This window comes from Lycium ferocissimum, chromosome 10, assembly GCF_029784015.1.
Source record: "Lycium ferocissimum isolate CSIRO_LF1 chromosome 10, AGI_CSIRO_Lferr_CH_V1, whole genome shotgun sequence".
Taxonomy (NCBI): Eukaryota; Viridiplantae; Streptophyta; class Magnoliopsida; order Solanales; family Solanaceae; genus Lycium; species Lycium ferocissimum.
This window is the reverse complement of record NC_081351.1, coordinates 45,924,182-45,944,537: the sequence shown is the minus strand read 5'-3', so window position 1 is coordinate 45,944,537 and position 20,356 is coordinate 45,924,182. Positions and strand designations below refer to the sequence as shown.

Sequence of the window (20,356 nt, the reverse complement as noted above, 5' to 3'; positions counted from 1 at the left end):
TTTGAAGAAACAAATTAAGTTTTATGTAAATAGTAATGATGTTAAAAAAAATTATACAAATAGGCTAATTTTAGAAGTAACAACAGATAACTTTATATAATAAACATTGATTAATGGCTTTAAAAATAATAAGTAATTTGATATAACAACTTAAAATATAGTATTAATAACAAATATCAACATTATCTACAGTACCGTTTGCATATATATAACTTAAAAGTCAAAAAACCACTTAATCATTTTGACTCCAAGACTAGTAGTTGGGTCATGAAATTTCCCCCCACACATGCGTTCCACGGAAAATATCATTATGGTCTTTTTGTACAACCTGTCCAATTATCTTTCTTTCTTCCTGTAAAGCATCTTAATACATATAGTACTCTATTAAAGTGAGTTTCATTAAAAAAAGAAATAAGTTACCAGAGAAATTTCATTTACTACTATAAAAGATGAGAAACGGACGCAAGTATCCCATTTGTTAAGGCAATACATTGAGTGTACTTAACAATCACATGAATGTATGATCCCCACTCTAGTACGTTATTGCCTCTTCCTTAAATTCTCTCTTTAACTCTTTTGTATCTTTCAGTCAGTCTTTGCTTCCAAGCTTCAAATGAGTATTTTGTTGAAACCATAAATATAAGCTTGTTTCAGGGTGTTTTAATTTCACAAAGAGGGAAGAAACGATGGAAATGTGGCTGCTATGGCGGAGTGGTTTAGTCACGGTGGCAGTAATGGCGGTGATGGTGGTGGTGCCGGTGGCTGCCGGCGGTGCCAATGTGACATATGATGGAAGGTCGTTGATAATAGATGGACAAAGGAAGATGTTGTTTTCTGGTTCTATTCATTATCCAAGAAGCACCCCTGATGTATGTCTTTCTCTCTCTCTCCCTCGGTTACTATACCAGTATAGTTTTATATTTGTATGACCTAAAATTATATACACTGATAGTATATAAAATAATATTTATATAATAATTAAGATATCTATAAAGTAATTACAAGTAAATTTTGTGATAGATATTAATAAGTAACCTGACTGATAAACACACTACTAAAAAACATGAAATTCTAACGAAGTTTTTGTTAGATTACTGTCGGAAATTTATTTGATCGTAACGGTTCCACGGACTTCGCGCCGTTGGAAAGTTAATCTGTTAATTTGCACAAATTGAGCGTATAAAATATCTTTATATTATTTGTGTATATAATATAAATTTTATGTGTATGTAGTTATAATAGTTTTAAGTTCTATACATTGCTAGCGTAAATAATATTTATAGGTAAGCCTCCTTAAATGTGAGATTTGAAATTTTGAAAATAACATATATTACACGCTAGAATAAATAAAGTGACCTAAAAATATAAAAAATTATTTATTATTACTAAACTCTACCTATAAAATTAGTAACATAGGTGTACTTATATTGGACATATGCTACCACAAAAAGTGGAATTCTTGACAACATCTTTATGTCAAAACAACAGTTAATTAATTAATAAGAAATTAAGAGGATAAAACCAAAAAAGGACTGACAGATCACTCTTTTTTAAACAAGACATTAGCAGGTCTCTATTGTAGCCATGTGCATAGTGGGATTAATATAAGCAGTATAAAATAGGTTAGCAAACCATTAAAGTAATACTTAAGTAAGATATTCCAGTCGATAGGACTTTTAAATCCGGAGTTAGATAGGATTAAGACTCAGATTGGGAATTGCATCTTAAATCATATTTTATCTAGGTTGTTTCAACAACTTTCTTTTGTTTAGATTGTAAAACAGTATATTAATCAAGATGTTACTTATTCCTAGCTTGAAATTCTCATTACCTAGATTTTCTTTCTCCTGGAAAAACATAGTTTGGATTACACTATAGGTTAATTGCACTTGTTAGTTTCATGTTTTTGTATCTTTACCATTTCGCCCTTAAAATGTGAGTGTTCGAACTATAAACACCAAATTTAATTTCACCATAGTTTAGTGTATTTAACCATATTAAGGTAACAGAGCTCATTAAACGTAACGGTATTATTGCCCGACCATCTTCTCCATTACATTATTATTACTACTTGTTTATTAAAAAGAGTGCAAGTAATTTCTTTCTACATTTGAATCTCTCCGTACGCCAAAGTAATATAATTTGACAAGGCAAGGAATTTAAGAAAGAAAGGAAACTTTTGAAACTTGTGGTCTAAATCAAGTCTTAGATATTTGTGTGTTTGTAAATCATTTCATTAAGGATACAAGGAGAAGTTTTAAATTAAGTTATTTTTAAATATAGAAATGTATCATTCTTTTTGGAACAGACTAAAAGAAAAGTGTATCATATAAATTGGGACAGATTGAGTATAAAACAACATCAATTGTTTTATTAAGAGAATCCCCATACTAATCCTTAACTAGTCAATAGTTCATTGTTGAATTAAATAAATCAGAATCACGGGGCGACAGATCTAAAAGACATAAATCTTCAAGACGTACGTAGAATGGTTACCTACAATTCTTTTAAATTTCTTTTACATCCAAATTCTTACCGTGTCGTATTTCGTATAATATTTAATGTTGAAGAATTAATAGCTTGTGCAATGTTAGAGGATTCTGCGACATACTATAATCTAGGTTCTTTCTTCCTCCTTTTCCCCCCTTTTTAGTGCTTTTCACGTTCATATAGTTATAGTAAGATATAACTCGTGACTCTTTACTTTACACCTCCAATTAATACGAAAACAATTTATTTGTCTTTACACCTTTCGGTTTAAGCAAAAATAAAATAAAATTGTGTCTCCTTCCTCCTCTTCCTTTATGTGCATCACAACCCACTTGGCACTTGCTGTATGTGTCCATTCTATTCACAAAAGAATTTAGTTAAAGAGTGAAAATTTCGCAGTGACCTCAGTCGAGTAAGATATAATCCAAGGACTGAAGTTGAATAGTTACTCGAATTTCTAGGTACAAATAGTGGATCTAGTATATTTTGTTCTATTGTATATTGTGTACTTGCGTTACTATATATTTGATAAACTTCTCCGGAATTTATATTTGTTTGTTCTGTACGTTTATATATCTTTGGTTCTTCTTAGATTACTTTATTCTTTTAGCACATTATTATTATCATTAGTAATTATTATTAGTACCACTTTACTTGGATGTCATTGACTCGTTCGAATTTATTATGGCTCCCATATATTTATTTATTTATTGCTTTCTGTTTTTGCTTTTCTTTTGGGTTCTAACCATTTTTTTATTTCTTGTAGATGTGGCCATCTCTAATATCGAAAGCTAAAGAAGGTGGAATAGATGTGATTGAGACCTACGTGTTTTGGAACTTTCATGAGCCCCAACCTGGACAGGTATTATTTCATCCTCCCACAACAAGTTCACTAATTCGACAGAATCTAGTACTTAGAGATCAATCTTACATATATACTTAGAAAACATAAATAAAGTTAGATATACATTCTAAAACACACTCTTTCAATTCACAACCTATAACGTCTAAATTCTAAATCTCTCACTGCCTAACAATTGCAATATATCACTTTTAAATTTTCTATCTTCAAATAACTAAATGTAAGATAAGAAAATATGACTAGCTCCCAGACTATACCTACATTTTATGCTTTCCAATGGAAGCTAATTTCATATAGCAAAAACAAAGTACATGTACATAACACTCATGTATATGCTTACAGGCATATTTAATAAACTGACCGCAAACTGTGAATTCATATCAATAGTTTAACCCAATGTCTCTTAGTGTAATTAATATTTAATTTTCAGTATGATTTCAGTGGGAGGCATGACATAGTAGCATTTATGAAGCAAATTCAAAAACAAGGTCTCTATGCTTGCCTTCGTATTGGACCCTATATTGAGGGTGAATGGACTTACGGGTAATTTGACATGCTGCCACATATGATCTTTTGCACCTTTAATCCCAAAGTGTATTTCTATGTATATGTTTAATTATTGGGCCCTCCCTTTTTGGAAAATTGACTAAGCTATATTCATCTTTATAGAGGTTTCCCCTTTTGGTTACATGATGTCCCTGGCATTGTTTTTCGCTCAAATAATGAACCCTTCAAGGTAATTTTCATCTTCTCAAAATTTCTCCCTCCCATTCCATGTATCATATTGAATCATTTAACAATTCGAAAAGTGAAAACAGCTTAACTATTCGCTTTCTTGAAGATACAAGTGCGATAATGAATTGTGTTTTATCTTGTTGACAGTTTTACATGCAAAACTTCACAACAAAGATAGTGAACTTAATGAAATCAGAAGGACTATACGCTTCACAAGGAGGTCCAATCATACTCTCGCAGGTGAATTCTCCATATTTTTTCTTACGTGTTAATTGGCTGTAGAGAAGATCAATTGTGTCATTCTGAGTACATAGTGGTGAACCGTTAACTTCATAAATATTATACGGGCTTGATTTTCAATACTTAAGTAGCTTTTTACTGATCTGTTTAATGAGTCAACTTGCTTAACTCGACGAAGGTTTGGCGTCGTGAACTTGTTGGCACAAAAGTTAGTTTTCTTGTTATGACAAGATGAATCAATTTTCACTATACTGAAACATTCTTTTGGTATGACATAAGATGATTATCATTAAACAACTAGGTAAATCAATTTCTTGAGTTATTTTTGGTCTTTTTCTTTTTCTGGTAGTGAGGTATGGAGTACCGGAGAATACGTGTGTGGTTTTTGGTAGTTGTATGAGCAGCAAAGAACAGAACAAAATCACAATATTTATACATACTTCACTTGGAGCTATTAGTATGAGGTACAAGTAACGAGAGTTATACCTAAAAATATTTACTCTTACTGATTTTAAATTTCATGCTACTAAATTCACTTTTATAAACTATTACTTATAATTACTTTACGGATGAATTGATAGTGTAAAAATAATTTCATACTGCCGGTTTAGAAGTTAAAACTCATTTTAATTATACATGCAGATTGAGAATGAATATCAAAATGTAGAAAAAGCTTTCGGAGAAAATGGCCCCCCTTACGTCGAATGGGCGGCAAAGATGGCAGTCGGACTTGAAACAGGGGTGCCATGGTGTATGTGCAAGCAAGATGATGCTCCTGATCCTGTTGTAAGTTACTACTAAAAAAATTTCTTACTTTCTATCACAGATAACGACGTTTTGTAAAATACCATTTGTGATACCTTATAAGTCCTCGACTGTCAGCTCATGCATGGTTCAAAACTCAATGGATAATGTGCTCAATCCTCATCCTTCTCAAGTTAAAAACTAGACTACTTGGTCCAGGACAATGTTCAATTTTTTGACGTGTGCATAATCCACGCATCAAACATTGTACTCTTACTACTGAATCAAAGCTCTGAGTTGCGTGCTTTATAGAATTATAACCCAAAAGACAGCTAAACTAATAAAATTTGGAAGAAAAAAAATGATACTCAAGGACAGAATGAAGAAAAAAGAAAGTACTCAAGGAACTGTAGCTAACTTTGTTTACTGCAGATTAATGCATGCAACGGGTTGAAATGTGGAGAAACATTTCAAGGGCCTAATTCACCAAACAAACCATCTATCTGGACAGAGAACTGGACAAGCTTGTAAGCTTCTTTTATTCTACTTTTCTATTTATGTATATAACAAATGAAGTGCTAAAAGATTTTCATTTTTGTGTTAAAAGCTATCAAGTGTATGGTCAGAATGCAACAATCAGATCAGCAGAAGTCATTGCATATCATGTTGCTCTCTTCATTGCAAGGAAAAATGGAACCTTTATCAACTATTACATGGTAAATTTTACACCCACAAAACTCAAAACAAAAATAGCATTCTTCATATTACTCTCTAAGAGCACCATGGTAACATATAACATATTTTTTTATTTTCATCTAACTAGAATATGTTGTCTCATGCCAAACAACTGAAGATACTATTCAATCCCAAGTGCAGTAATTTCTTTTCTAGAACAGTTTTCACAAAAAGAAAAAGTATTTCTCTCACAACAAATAGAGCCAACATACTTCACTACCAAGTCCAGTGTATCAAACTTAAGCAGCTTTATCATCCTCTAACAAGGGTCTCTGGCTCCATTATCAGTATCATGGAGGAACCAATTTTGGCAGGACTGCTGCAGAATATATGATAACCAGCTACTATGATCAAGCTCCATTAGACGAGTACGGTAAGCAATCTAGAAATTCTACTAACACTTCCAGTTTTTTTACTAGCTCCCGATTGACATTTCTACTACAGGTTTAATCAGACAACCAAAATATGGACATCTGAAAGAGTTACATGCAGCGGTGAAGTCAAGCTCAGAGGCCATACTTTCTGTATTCCCTTCCATGCAGTCCTTAGGTGAACAACAAGAGGTAAAAATCCATCCAGACCACAAAGTATCCTTCGTCACAAAGTCCAATTTTTCTCTCTTTCAATATTTCAAATATCATGATATCGTGTTCAATCTACAACATCATGTACATACCAAACTGATTAATCTAAAACAACCACCAATACGCAAACCAGGCGTATGTATTTAGTGGAGATTCTGGAGCTTGTGCAGCATTTCTAGTGAACATAGATAACTCAAAAAGTGCAGTAGTGCAGTTTCAAAATTCGTCATATGAATTACCTCGGCAATCTATAAGCATCTTACCTGACTGCAAGACTGAAGCCTTCAATACGGCAAAGGTAAATTCTTACATACTTAAAAAGTTTCTTTCAATTCTACGTAAAGCTAACCTTTTCAAATCTACTCCCAAATAGCTCCATTTATGATGAAAAGAAATGTAGACATGCCAAATCATCTCCTTATCCTTAATTAGAGGAAAGCTAAGATTTGGTTTAAAACCACAGAAGACACTAAACTGTCCCAATATTCGTTTGTAATAGGTAAGCACACAATTCAACAAAAGAACAGCAATACCAGCCATTAAGTTTGACTCAGCTGAGAAATGGGAACAATTCCAAGAGGCTATACCACAATTCGATGCTACTCCACTGAGATCAGACGTATTACTGGAGCAAATGAATACTACAAAGGATGTATCTGACTATCTTTGGTATACTTCCAGGTAAATGTACCACTAAACTCAGAAGAATAAAGTAATAATATTAGATAAACTAAACTAGGACTAAGGATATCTTGCAGCTAAATTTACTGGCAAAGTATGATATAAACAAAATAATAACTGCATTCGTGGGATGGTTGCCTTTTACTAATATGTGTGAAATCCACATGACAGTATCCAGCAGGATTCGACAGAACAGCAGGCTAAACTAAGTGTGAAGTCCTTAGGCCATGTTTTACACGCTTTTGTGAATGGAGAACAAGTAGGTAAGCATTTAATCATCGATGCAATAAACAAATTAAAAATTTTGGGGTTTGTTAGGAGTTTAAAATGACGGAAACAAGGGGAAAATTAATTGCCCTACACATGAGTAAAGACGTCATTATGCACCCCCGCCCCTGATTCGCACTCCTCTCTCGTAGAAAATCAGGAAAAAAGAAAAAATGAACGGAAGAAAGACAAGCAAGATACAGAAAACAATTAACTGTTACGAATTATTCTTTACTACATGATAATGAGAAAAAGAGACACACATGCAGACAAGAGACACACACAAACTCCATATTTCCCAATGCAAATTTGGAACTTTTAGAAATTTCAGCTGTACCATTGGTTACAAAAGTGATTAGATTTCCAGATTCTACACTTTGTTTATGGAAATGGAATTTGTGAATGTAGAGACTGGCTTGACTAGTGAAGAAAAAAGAATGCTTCCGTTTCCAAAAAGAATAAAAGAACCCATACCAAATGATATTTCTCCAGAAAGGTCATAACCAGTGATGCTTCTATGTGAAGCACAAGTCTAACACTTTGTGCAGCTCAAAACATCAATTTACAAAATCTCTTAAAAGTATTCTAACTGTCGAGTTTTATAGGTTCAGAACATGGACGATTCAGAGATACATCATTTACATTAGAGAGCACAGTTCCTCTAAATAAAGGGACAAACAAAATCTCATTACTAAGTGCAACTGTTGGCTTACCGGTACGTATTTCATTTCCTCTGTTGCTTTGACTTGCTGAAGCACCTTCTTCTTTTTTTTTTTTTTTTCTCTCTCTCTCTCTCTCTCTCTCTCTCTCTCTCTCTCTCTCTCTCTCTCTCTCTCTCTCTCTCTCTCTCTCTCTCTCTCTCTCTCTCTCTCTCTTTTTTTTTTTTTTGAGACTATTAGATTTATGATCTCTAATTTTAGAAAGAAGTATTTAGAAGCAAGAGATTAAAAAAATAAAAAACGGCAGCCTGGTGCACTAACTTCCCGCTATCCGGGGGCTTCGGGGAAGGGCCGGACCACAAGGGTCTATTGTACGCAGCCTTACCCTATACTTTTGCAATAAAGATAAAAATGTTTTTTATCTTTAACGTGCAGGATTCAGGATCATTTCTTGAACGCAGGGCTCTCGGTGTAAAGTCGGTAATTATTCAAGACAGCAAAGAGGCCAAAGATATCACCGATTTCTCATGGGGTTATCAGGTAATTGTCGGCTAATAGATAGCCTAATTAATTCTTTTGTTTGTTTAGTAATTGATGTTTTGCTCATGCCATATAATGTATAAACCGCTACTGGTAATTTAACCAAAAACTCTTTAAGGAATTTAACGTTTTCTGCTACGTTAATCTATCAGCTACAGCTCAGTCTTCAGTAGAGCATTTTTTAAGGCTGAGGATAACAAACCTAACAACCATAATTCTTTGACAAGTGAGTGCAATTTATAATTAAGCTTACATCAGTATAAAACATTTTCTTAAGGTTGGATTATATGGGGAGAAGTTACAAATTTACACATTAGAAGGATCAAAGAGTGCTAATTGGAGCAGCTTAGGCTCTTCTCAACCCCTCACATGGTACAAGGTAAGTCTATGGATCCTTTCTGGGTAATGTTTTTCTATATCATGTAGCTCTTACCTATTGTCCAATATATTTGCTATTATGCTCAACCTATGATTTATTGATTGATTGCAATTCGCCAGTCAGTTTTTGATGCACCCAAGGGTGATGATCCTATTGCATTAAACCTTGGCTCCATGGGAAAAGGTGAAGCTTGGGTTAATGGTCAAAGCATCGGTCGATATTGGGTTTCATTTCGAACGCTTGCAGGCATTCCATCACAAACTTGGTATGTTAAGGACACACTAATTCAGATTGATACTTATACAAACATTTTTATACTGAATATTAATATAGTTCTTTGGTAAGAATAACGGCCACATTAGAACCAGTCGATCTTATCTCTTATCTACTTAATAACCCTCTTCGCTTAAAGATCTCATGCACTCTTGTTTATCCACGAAAGTTCATTCTGTTTATATTTAGTAACTAATGACTAAAATTATTCATTTTCAGGTACAATATTCCAAGATCATTTCTGCAACAAGGGGACAACTTATTAGTCTTATTCGAAGAGGAAACTGGCAATCCTCTTGACATCACCGTAGATACTATTTCAGTCACAAAGTCGTCGTTGAGAAGGTAAACCACTCTTCCTCATTTTTATACCAAGTTATTACCTCCACGAATTATATCTGAACAAAGAAATTTTCAAGATATGAAGGAATAACAAGTTGACTAAAATATGATAATTGATGAAAGAAGGCGATGAACACCATATATAGAATTTCTTCAAAAGTAAATTCCATGATAGGTCACAAGGCTACAATTTCAAGATTCAAATTGGCTGAAATTAACACCACAGGAAGATAGACACTACGTCTTTTACATATCTTATCTGTACTAACTAAAATACAAGAATCTATCAACACTATTTGCACCCAGTTTATAAAAACTAATCTTTTCCTGATTTGCATGTTTCTTTTTAAAGGTTCTGGGATATTGTAATGTGTGTCTATCAACCATTGATACACATACAGATTGACTACTACTAGTTTTAGGTTAATCAGCATTTGCTTTAACATCGTTAGACTCAATTAATGAAAGTATATGCATAAAAAGAAATTGAAAGACCAAATTAAATGAATTCTAGTAGGATTTGCACTTTTTTCCCACAAATTTGCAAGCACTTTTCAGTTTTCACTGTGATAGGTCAAATATTAAGATCTAGGATGTGTACTTGTTCCAAATTCAACTATATGCCAATCAAACAAAAGCATGTACATCAAAATTATAATTGTATCAAGTGTATCATATCAAGTTGGTTATTGTCCTATCGTTTCGCTTTATTTACATTTTTCAATATAACTTTTCCAGGCTTGTCTAGGGATGAAGAGACTCACCATCCCTCACTCATAAAAACTTTGGGAGATCCACATAATAAGGTGTCCATAAGACTCTGCCAATTTATGCTCTGTGAGGATAAAAGAACAATGCTGACCATTCTTTGTTTGGGTGAAGCTCAGACATTATTTATATATAAATGTTCAAAATCATAGGAATGTAGAAGTACAGAACTGTATTTTCACACAGGTCATTCATTCATTCAATTGCAGGCACATTGATATTATCACCAATTTGAAGTTTAATTGCATAGATGAAAAGGTCCCAATTGAAATTTTCAACCTCCAATTTTCACGTCTTTTACTGCCTATGTTTCCCGTATTTGTTTAATGATAAGAACAGAGCAAGTGAAGGCTATGGTTTCGAAATCAATCGGGCATTTTATTGATGGTCTTTCTGTCCTATAAATTTCCAAGAGAACAATGAAGAGGAAGGTGGGAGAAAATGGATCTAATCACAATACAAATTGAAGCCTTTAATCAATTTAACACACGACATGTTGTTAATGCAAATTAATACATTCTTACAGAAGGAAGTCCTACACATTTGAAATATGTGAGACTTTAGCGGCCTCAACGTTCAAATTGGAACTAACGGAGGACAATAACAAAGACCCAACTTACAAAATTTAGGCTGTAAGTCGCCACCAATCAAATAATTATGGCACAGAGACTTCATGTAAAATGCTCGCCAGCTAGATGCATTTTGTCATGCCTGCAAAGGAATTATTAACTAATTAATTTAGGCATGATATTGCCAAAAAACCTCAAGAAGCAACAGGTGCTAGGAAAGAAGATAATTAGAATCACTTTCTAGCAATATACATTCTTTTCAACTTTAACACCACAAAACCGAAAATCTCAGCAATTCTAGACGCAAAATCTTGTGACATGTTTTTCATACCTCAAATGGTGAGAACTAGAAAGAACAGTCTTCATCAGCTCTGCACGTAGACTAAATCTAACTTCAAGCATGAAAACACAAGCACAGCGTATCATTCTTTAAGGACCTTTGTGATCCGACCCAGTTTTCTTTTTTTGGGATTAGGAGACTTCTCTTCCGTAGAATTCAAGAGTGCTTTCTGTGAAGGTAGTTCCGCAATGAAAAGCAGAGTTTGAGCCCAACCAGCATATTTTCCATATGTCCTCACAAAAGCATCTGCCACACGATTGTGAAGTTTAGGCGTAAGACTGGTTCCTGCCAGTTCAGGGAGGAGGTACCTGGTCGCGATCTAGCAAAAGATCAAGAAGAAATGTTGAATGATATTAACAGATATGAACAGAAGTATATTTTCTGAAATTTAAGCAACTGGAAAGAGCAAAGAGAGCCGCATGTTCACATGTTTTGGTGGAGAAAGGTAATTGTATTATAAAAGCAGCACTAAAGAGATGCTGAAGTAATTACAGGTGATCAAAAAGCAAAAGTACAACCCCTTTGCAATCTTATAGGGATTCTAAGAGGCTAAGTATGGGTTTGCATCATTTACAAATTCCTTCTTACACAAAAATGAAAACAAAAGTATACAGTTAAACTTAATCTGTTGGAATGAGTGGGCTTTAGCTTCAGAACATTTGTTGTTCCTTTCTTTCCAGCATCCAGTGTTTTTAAACCGAGAAGTGTAATAAACAGACGAGGTTCATAAGTTGTGGGCTTCATTTCAAAGGAACTAAAACGTAAAATACAACTAATTAGTCTTATGGGGTAACATCCACCTCTCTTAGTTAGTAACAGACTTGAAGTAACATCTTGATTGCCTTCTAAAATTTAGCAAGAGAAGCACCATACGGGCGGGCAGTCACAGTCTACATTCTGAATTCTGAAGTACACGCATGAATGAACTGTGCCACAAGCTCTAGTACTAAACTATGTGTACCTATTCTATTGTAGAAGAAGACTACTCGGTTTCTAAACTTTTGTCATCTCATATTCAGCGGCACGGATCAGGACTCTTATATTTTCACTTTTCATTAGTAACCGAACAGGCTATTTCAGAGGAAAAGCATCCCCAAAAACCATTTGCTTCCTCAAGATTCTGGCATTTCGACAGACAGTAAAGCTTAACTCTTTTCCCAAAACAAGTGGAAATTTTCAAGGACATTCACCAAAAAACTGGTGTATATTTAGGAAGAAAACAAAGGCTAGAAACTATTAATATGCAGGCTCCTATTTGCCTTACGTGAAGCGAACTTAGTACTCGGTAAGACTGTCTTAGCAACAAAAAAAAAAAAAAAACGGATACTTAATCAACTGCTAAACTGTGACTATTGTGAAGCCTATTTCTGCTTTGTTTGATTGGTATAGGAAAAAGTTTCTTATGGAGAAATAGAAGATAATTGTTGAAGTGTGTGACCATCTCATCTAAAAGCTTAAGCTGTTAGAGAGAGCAAAGTTTTAATTACTTAATTATATTATGTCTCATAACACGCCCTTTCAAGTGTGGGCCTAATTCATCTTCATTGGCCAAACACATGGAATATTTTTTGCTTTCTAGGTGACCGTGAGATTTGACCTCAGGATCTCTGCCTGCTTTGATACCATGTGAATAAATAGACCTTGGACCTAACTCAACTTCAAAAGCCAGCTATAAAGGGAGGATTGTCAAAGACCATATAAGGAGACCATAACCTATTTGCTCAACCAATGTGGGACTTAACCCCTTACTACCCCCAACCCCCCAAACCCACACCCCCACAGGTCCAGGACTGGACAACTAGAGCGTGGATGATGGGGACCCACCCAACATTGAGAAATACAACAAGAAGGAACGATGGTTCTGGCTCTAATACCATGTTAAAATGTGTGATCATCTCAGCTAAAAACTTAAGTTGTTAGAGAGGACACACATTTAATTACTTAATTATATTATGCCTCACAATAATAATGGAAAAGAGGATGCACCCAGAGTAGGCAGGGGAATAAATATAAAACAAAAAAGAAGCATAACATCTAGGAAAGAGAATTTCTATGCCGAAGTGAAAGTTCCAAAAGATGCACAACCCTTCATCCATAAATAATTATTCACACCAACATGTCTGCTAAAAAAAATCGATAGATTTCAACTCTCCCCGTTGTTTCTTCAGTCCCCTTTTTTTTCAGAAAAAGCTCATTAGACCCATCTACATACTCTTTTCATAACAAAATAGAGGTCCTAGAACATATCAAACAAGAAAGGAACAACAACAACTACTACAACTATAACAATAATCTTCTTTAGGTTTATCTTAATTCGAAATATTTATAGAAGAGAGAGAACATATCTCACATCTTGTATGTAATCAAAGGAAAATGCATATGTCAGAAGATGTTCTGATCTCTTAAACAACAAGAAAATATAAAGCCGTTGAAAGCTAACCTTCCACACATGAGTATCAACAGGAATAGCATGGTGCTGATCTAGAGAGAAGAGAGCAATACATGCTGCCACCTTAGGACCAACACCAGGTAGAGAGCAAAGCGAAGCAATGGCCTCAGGAAGATCTACTTTACGAAGTGCAGCAAGCCACTCCGTACCTCCACCAGGCTTTGATTTCAGTGCTTCCACGGTACCAACTATATATTTGGCCCTGTAAGTGTTATGGAGTGAGTTATTAAATGTAACTACAACTTGACATCAGTTCAACTATGACTAGAAAGTTGAAAGTGTTCTCATCTACAAAAAATATTCAAAGTTCCTGTCAAAATTGCCCTAAGTGAAAATGCAACGAAAAAGAAAAGATGAAACAACCCAAAAGTTGAAGATATAGGATTTATAGCATCATCTGTCACTTGATACCACTTTAACACATTTCGTAAATCATTCATCCTCAAATTGCTAACCAAGCAGAGTTAGTTATTGCCAAATAGCATTTCACAGCCACTAGAATCTAAGTATCTGAAATACATGCACCTTTTAGCGGGAATTCGAAACAAAAACAGAGGGAAAAAGGAAAGTTAATGGGATTTGATGGATTTCAGAAAGACTTTGTCACATCAATTTCTATTGAAATAAGCCCATCAATTCACTGAAATTCCATATACCAGCAACACCTCTTCTATATATACAATTTTTGTGCATTCTCAAACGAAAGACACAAGGACCTATTCATATCAAAGGACACGTGAATTAACAGCTTGTTTGGATGGTTATTACCTATTGTATTGTATTATGTAATGGTTATTTTGATTGTTACTTAAATGTTATTGTTTCGTATTGTTAAATCCATCCTTATGTAAAGATAAAAAGTCTCATTTTATGTAACGATCGATTTGGTGTGTTCACGTTGTTACCTGTTTTTTTTCTCATATTGCCTTCACTTATTATCTAATAATCCTATTTTATCCTTTAGCCTACCTTGTTTATAATAACTCTACCCCATATCCTATGTTTCTTTATAATATTGCTTCAGATTGCTGATGTGTGGCATTAAGCAACGACGAGAAATGATACAATCTATACAAACATTGTGTTCATCAAAACAATACGATAAACTATGACATGAATCATGATATGTTATGGGCATACCTGTAGCCAAAACCAGCAGCTCTTAGGTCTTGTTCAGAAACCATTGCCAGCCTTTCAAGTGAAGGGAACTCATAAAACTTGAAACCTCCAACATCTCCCAAATAATTCCCCAATGATGAAATAAAATCAACCATCATAGTAATTCTCTTAATATTATTATTAGATGAGCAAATAAACTGAACAAGACACTCAAGAGGATCTTGTCTAAGTACTCTAGCACCCCTTAAATGGATAGCCAATTCAGCAAACCTTGTATCATTAGCCTTAAACCCCTCCCAAACTTCATTTAAAGAAATACCCACATTGAGAAAATCAAGAAGTGCATCACTAGCATCACAATTGTCCCTAGTGCAATAAAAATGGTACCCAACATCACCATTGTCAAGCTGTTTTAGTGAGACCAAATGGGACCTACCAACAACACCAGTGTACTGTGTGGGTCCTGTTTGTTTCCACCTGAATGTTTGGCCTGTTGGGAAAGTGAGGGGTAAGTAAAGTTCTGATCTTGATAAGTTTAAGGGTATCCATATTGGTTCTTGTTCCGTTGTTGTTGTTGTTGGGGTTGGATTTGTTAGAATATTTCTTGGTTTCTTGGAAGAGAGTGATTTAAAAGTTGTTGTCTTGGAATGGAGAGTTGTTTGTGGTGATGGTGGAGTTGATGGGGTTGAAGGAATGATTATTGGTCTCTTCATTACTGAGAGAATTCTCAGTGATTGCATCTGCTTTTGAAAGGCAAAGAGCAAAAGGGGGATGTTCTTGGCTGCTGAGGAATGATTGGCCAGTCTGGTTAATTTGTTCCTCAGTTCTCTGTTTATTTTTCTTTTCTTTTCTTTTCACTTTTCTCTATTTGGTTTTCTTTTCAAAGAATGTCCACTTATCAAATTAAAAAAAATTAATCTTATTTTTTTAGGTTTGCTCTTATTAAGTGCTAAGTGATTAATCCTAATACCTATTTAATTAGGGGTAGTTTAGTCATAGTAATTAGTATTTTTTTAAGGTGTGTACATATGGCTAAGTGGAAGCACTTTTTGAACATGAGGGAATCCTAACGAGTAAAGTGTTGGTGAAAATACCACAGATTATAATGATTACAGTTGAATAATATAATAAAAATGAACTAAATATAAATAAATATTCAGGTTGAGGCGCGGATATCTCGCTCTCTTTAAGGAGATTCAAGCCCATCACAGATATCTTCACCGTCCAAAGAAGATAAACTCGACTTATCCTTCATGATACAATAGTTCGTCAACATGTGTGACTCAAACAACTCCGGACTAGGTGAAGAGTCCAAAGCTCCACCCAAAATCGCCTTCCTCCAACATAAAAAATACTCTCTTTTTTAACTCATTTTTTCATGCATTCTATATTTTTCTCTATACCCCACAAGATAAGGATGACAAACTATTCATAGGTGAAAAATTCATCCTTATATTAAATTGGATGAAAGAGTGAACGAGTGGGGGTATTCAATTTGTAAGAATATGAACGAATAATGAGTTAATGGTGAAAAGAGTTACAAAAGTTTTATGGCCACATTCACCCATATTCAATGTAAGAAATGAAACCACTTTGGCCTTTTTTATGGCCACCAACGTGTAGGAGTAATTTAGATAAAAGGACTTTAATAATAATATTTTTATAATATTAAAATGCTCCAAAAAGAACAACAATCTCCTACTCATTTTAATATTATAATAAGAGAGTTATCACCAACTTAGTTGAAGGGAGACTATTATGCATAATGAAGATGTGCTCTGCATTGAGCTTTCACTTAGTAAAACAGCGATCTCTACTCCAGAGTCAGTAGTGTGCTCAGCATTGAACTATGACTGCTTAGGGGAAATAAAGTATCACATCATAATAATCAAGGTGTTGACATGAGCTTTTATAGTCAACACATTACGGCCTTGTGCTATCTCGATTTTCATAAATGCTTTTGAGAACGAGCCAAATTCTCATAGGAAGCAGCCTACCTCTACACTCATATAGGTGAAATTCTGTCAAGGGGTGCTTCTGTAACTTTAACACCCCACTCAGATGAGCTACAAATTTTCATTAAGAGTTCATAGACTCAACATCCACAAATCATTACAGAATAATGCACTCACACCATAGGGAGAGAATAAATAAAATAGTGCATTTTCACAAGAAGTCATCATACGATTCATTTTTCCCATTGAACCTGGTTATAGGATCTCTAGTCCCCAGGTTGGGTTTCCTCATACTGTCATACATGACTTAGAAATTTTTGAGCTTTAATCCCATCTCCCTCGATGTGCTTCAGACCCTCTCTTGCAAAGGCCTTTGTCTATAAATCTGCAAGGTTATCACAATTTTACACAATCAATAATATTTAATTATTTATGGTGTACCACTTTTCACAAATAATCTCGCAGTATTATATGTGTTCTCCTCATAGGTCTGAATTTACCATGTGATAACTGTATTAAACTCTACCAATAATATTAGTGCTATCACAATAAATCAAAGTTAGAGGATTGATTTCTCAAAGCCTCCATAATATGTTTTTCAACAAATAGCACCAAGTATTCTTAACTGCATCAAAAAAATCTTTGAGTACAGTAGGATTTTTTTTTTTTTTAAATAAAATAAGCCACAATTTTTTTATACGGTTTGTTTGTACAAGTACTTTTAAAAAAATCATATATGTACACGATAAGAGGGTATATTTACGAACATGACGATTTTTTTTTAAAATATATCAATAGACTTGTTACAAAATCTATACCAAATTAAAAAGAAGCAAATAAAACACATATAATAAGGTAAGGAAATTTTTTTACTTATTTTATCCACGTTTGTATAGTTCCTATTTTCTCCAACTTTGATTTCATCCACTTTTCTCTCACCATTCAAAATTAAGAGATATTGTTACTTTTAACTTTTATATATTATAATCGGTAATTTTTATAAAAAGTTCATACACCAAAAAACATATATGTATAATTTTCGTATGCAATATGAATAACCATAGTATAATTTTTATATATGAAATATATATAAAAATTGTATGTGTATTTTGATTATTACAAAGTTATAAATTAATCAAAGTATGTATAAATTTTGAGAAAATATGTATAATAAACTTGTAATTGATACTCCTTTTACACCAAAATAATATATATTAATCATGCAATATGTATTTTTCACTGAAATATGTATAAAAGTTGTATGTATATTGTGATTATGATAATGATAAAATCACTTAATCAAGAAAGTATATTGTTTTCAACATTTTTTAAAACGTATATATCCACACAAATTTATATATCTCAAAACACATCAATTTTTATATACAATTAATACACAAGTTATAAAAAAATGTAATATTGGTTTGAAAATTTATACTCAGGTTATATCATAGGGGAGAGAGAGAGAGAGAGAGAAATTTTTTATCAATGGTAACATGAATTAAGTTTTTATATTTTTTCAAAAAAGCCTAAAATCGTGGGTATCCCATGAAATTGGCCTACTTTATAATTTTGTTGGTATGTTTTATAATTTTCTCAATATAGAGTCAAAATTGTTAGGTTATTTATATATACACATACTTTATTTAACAACACCAATATTACTAGTAATGAACAAATCAAAAGATCAACAAATGATCAAAAATTTTACCATTGATAATGGCAAAAAAAATCATGTTTTTTATATTTTTCAAAAATGAAATTGGCTAAATACAAAATGCACTTTTAATTTAACAACACACTTGATTTAGGCAAAAATAACATGTGAATTTTCAAAACTAATACAAGCACTTGCCACTCTTTTTTAAAACATTCTCAAGGATGCAAAAATCACTTTTCATGATACATAATTTTCTCACTTCTTTAGCCCCCTCTATTTTGAGAATTTAAATAACAATTTATACTCTTGAAAAGTAGTATCACTTTACTCACAAAAATATTAGGTAATTTTTTTTTTAATTTTTTTTTTATTTTTTATTTTTTACCTTTTCTCCGCTTGAGTTGAGTAAGTAGAAAATACTTTACCCTTTCATCTCTTAAAGATATCTAGCGATGTCAAAGCGGAATCATGTTGACATCTCCTACCTTGATATCCGCGATTTTTCCAACTGCACCAAAAATGAATCTCCTTAAAATTGTTGGTGAAAATACCACAGATTATAATAATTACAGTTGAATAATACAATAAAAATGAACAAAATATAAATAAATATTCAGGTTGAGGCGCGGATATCTCGCTCTCTTTAAGGAGATTCAAGCCTACTGTGGCATAACCTTCACCGATCCAAAGAATGCAACTTTGAATTGTCTCCTCTAGGATACAACAACCCGTCAAAGTCGTGGTACTCAAACAACTCCGGACTAGGTGAATAATCCAAAGCTCCACCAAAAAACACCTTCCGTCAACATAAAAAATACTCGCTTTTTTAACTCACTTTTTCATGCACTTTATATTTTTCTCTACACCCCATAAGGTAAGGATGACAAACTATTTATAGGTGAAAAATTCATCCTCATATTGAATTGGACGAAAGAGTGAATTAGTGGGATATTCAATTTGTAAGAATATGGAAGAATAATGAGTTAATGGTGAAAACAGTTACAAAAGTTTTATGGCCACATTCACCCATATTCAATGTAAGAAATGAAACCACTTTGGCCATTTTTATGGCCACCAACGTGTAGGAGTAATTTAGATAAAAGGCACTTTAATAATAATAATTTTATAATATTAAAATGCTCCAAAAAGAACAACATAAAGTAATAGTAATCAAATTATATGTATACCATTATTATGTCATACAGTACATTTATTCAAACTAACGAGTCCTAAAAGGTTAAGGAAGAAAAGAATATATTTGTACAGTATTTCCAATAATAAGGAGTTTTTAATCGGAATGGAGTCAATTTATACAGAGTGGGGCAATTCGCAGGAATTCCCTTCTTATGGGGTGGTCTTTAATTTTTGCCCATTAAATTAATGGTCTTTAATATTTGCCCTTCGCCTAATACGTTTGGGGTTTGAACTCCGGCTCAATCAAAAAAATAAAAAAAATCGCAAGGCAGAGTTTGAAACATCTGCCTGCAGGGAGAGTTTGAAACTCTGCCTGCAGGTAGAGTTTGCATTCAAAATTTTGCCTGAGGCATAGCAAAGTTAGGCCTCAGGCAGAGTTTTGAATGCAAAACTCTACTTGCAGGGATCGTTTTGTATGCCTGGAGGTTGGGGTGGGCATGGTACGGTATATACCGATTACCATACCGAAATCGAAATTTTTCATACCGTGGTTTTGGTATTATGGTAATTGGTATAAATTTTTGAAAAGTTTGGTATTCGGTATGGTATTTGGTATTTATAAAAAATATACTGAAATACCGAATACCATACCGAAGTACATAGTCAAATATACATTCATATATATTAGTATTATAATTCCAACAAATATTAGTACAAGATTAATTGTTTAGACATTAGAATTTTGAGTAATTTATCCTTGATTGAAATGCCCTTTTTGTGTAATTAATTACAAAGGATTGGTTGTGCTTTCTTTTGAATACATTCACATGT

The 20,356-nt window shown here is 33.4% G+C and overlaps 2 protein-coding genes across 4 annotated transcripts; one reads left to right on the top strand and one right to left on the bottom strand.

Annotated features, from left to right (window-relative positions):
- Window positions 1-396: 396 nt before the first annotated feature.
- Window positions 397-10,564, top strand: LOC132034071 (beta-galactosidase 16-like). 2 transcript variants are annotated; one of them, XM_059424290.1, is made up of 19 exons: window positions 397-869; window positions 3,257-3,352; window positions 3,783-3,895; window positions 4,022-4,088; window positions 4,235-4,327; window positions 4,970-5,113; window positions 5,504-5,598; window positions 5,679-5,787; window positions 6,095-6,179; window positions 6,251-6,369; window positions 6,524-6,688; window positions 6,890-7,071; window positions 7,243-7,334; window positions 7,944-8,053; window positions 8,433-8,537; window positions 8,815-8,916; window positions 9,036-9,181; window positions 9,409-9,534; window positions 10,270-10,564. In XM_059424290.1, exons 1-19 carry the CDS (start codon window positions 687-689, stop codon window positions 10,277-10,279), a joined length of 2,142 nt encoding a protein of 713 aa, XP_059280273.1. In that variant the 5' UTR covers window positions 397-686; the 3' UTR covers window positions 10,280-10,564. The 2 variants fall into 2 exon arrangements, with proteins under 2 accessions (XP_059280273.1, XP_059280274.1); XM_059424291.1 differs by having other exon boundaries at window positions 731-869; window positions 3,794-3,895.
- On the bottom strand, window positions 9,451-15,621 carry LOC132034072 (N-glycosylase/DNA lyase OGG1). 2 transcript variants are annotated; one of them, XM_059424294.1, is made up of 5 exons: window positions 14,798-15,621; window positions 13,649-13,859; window positions 11,200-11,527; window positions 10,920-11,010; window positions 9,451-9,587 (listed from the first exon to the last, which is right to left on the bottom strand). In XM_059424294.1, exons 1-3 carry the CDS (start codon window positions 15,514-15,516, stop codon window positions 11,291-11,293), a joined length of 1,167 nt encoding a protein of 388 aa, XP_059280277.1. In that variant the 5' UTR covers window positions 15,517-15,621; the 3' UTR covers window positions 9,451-9,587; window positions 10,920-11,010; window positions 11,200-11,290. The 2 variants fall into 2 exon arrangements, with proteins under 2 accessions (XP_059280277.1, XP_059280276.1); XM_059424293.1 differs by lacking the exon at window positions 9,451-9,587 and having other exon boundaries at window positions 10,748-11,010.
- Window positions 15,622-20,356: the final 4,735 nt, after the last annotated feature.

Coding starts and splice junctions, on each gene's coding strand:
- LOC132034071 (XM_059424290.1), top strand. CDS start 687: ATGGAAATGTGGCTGCTATGGCGGAGTGGTTTAGTCACGGTGGCAGTA. Junction 3,353..3,782: donor ATGAGCCCCAACCTGGACAG/GTATTATTTCAT, acceptor TTTAATTTTCAG/TATGATTTCAGTGGGAGGCA. Junction 5,599..5,678: donor ACAGAGAACTGGACAAGCTT/GTAAGCTTCTTT, acceptor TTGTGTTAAAAG/CTATCAAGTGTATGGTCAGA.
- LOC132034072 (XM_059424294.1), bottom strand. CDS start 15,516: ATGCAATCACTGAGAATTCTCTCAGTAATGAAGAGACCAATAATCATT. Junction 13,860..14,797: donor GCTGCTGGTTTTGGCTACAG/GTATGCCCATAA, acceptor TAACACTTACAG/GGCCAAATATATAGTTGGTA. Junction 11,528..13,648: donor TTGATACTCATGTGTGGAAG/GTTAGCTTTCAA, acceptor ATCTTTTGCTAG/ATCGCGACCAGGTACCTCCT.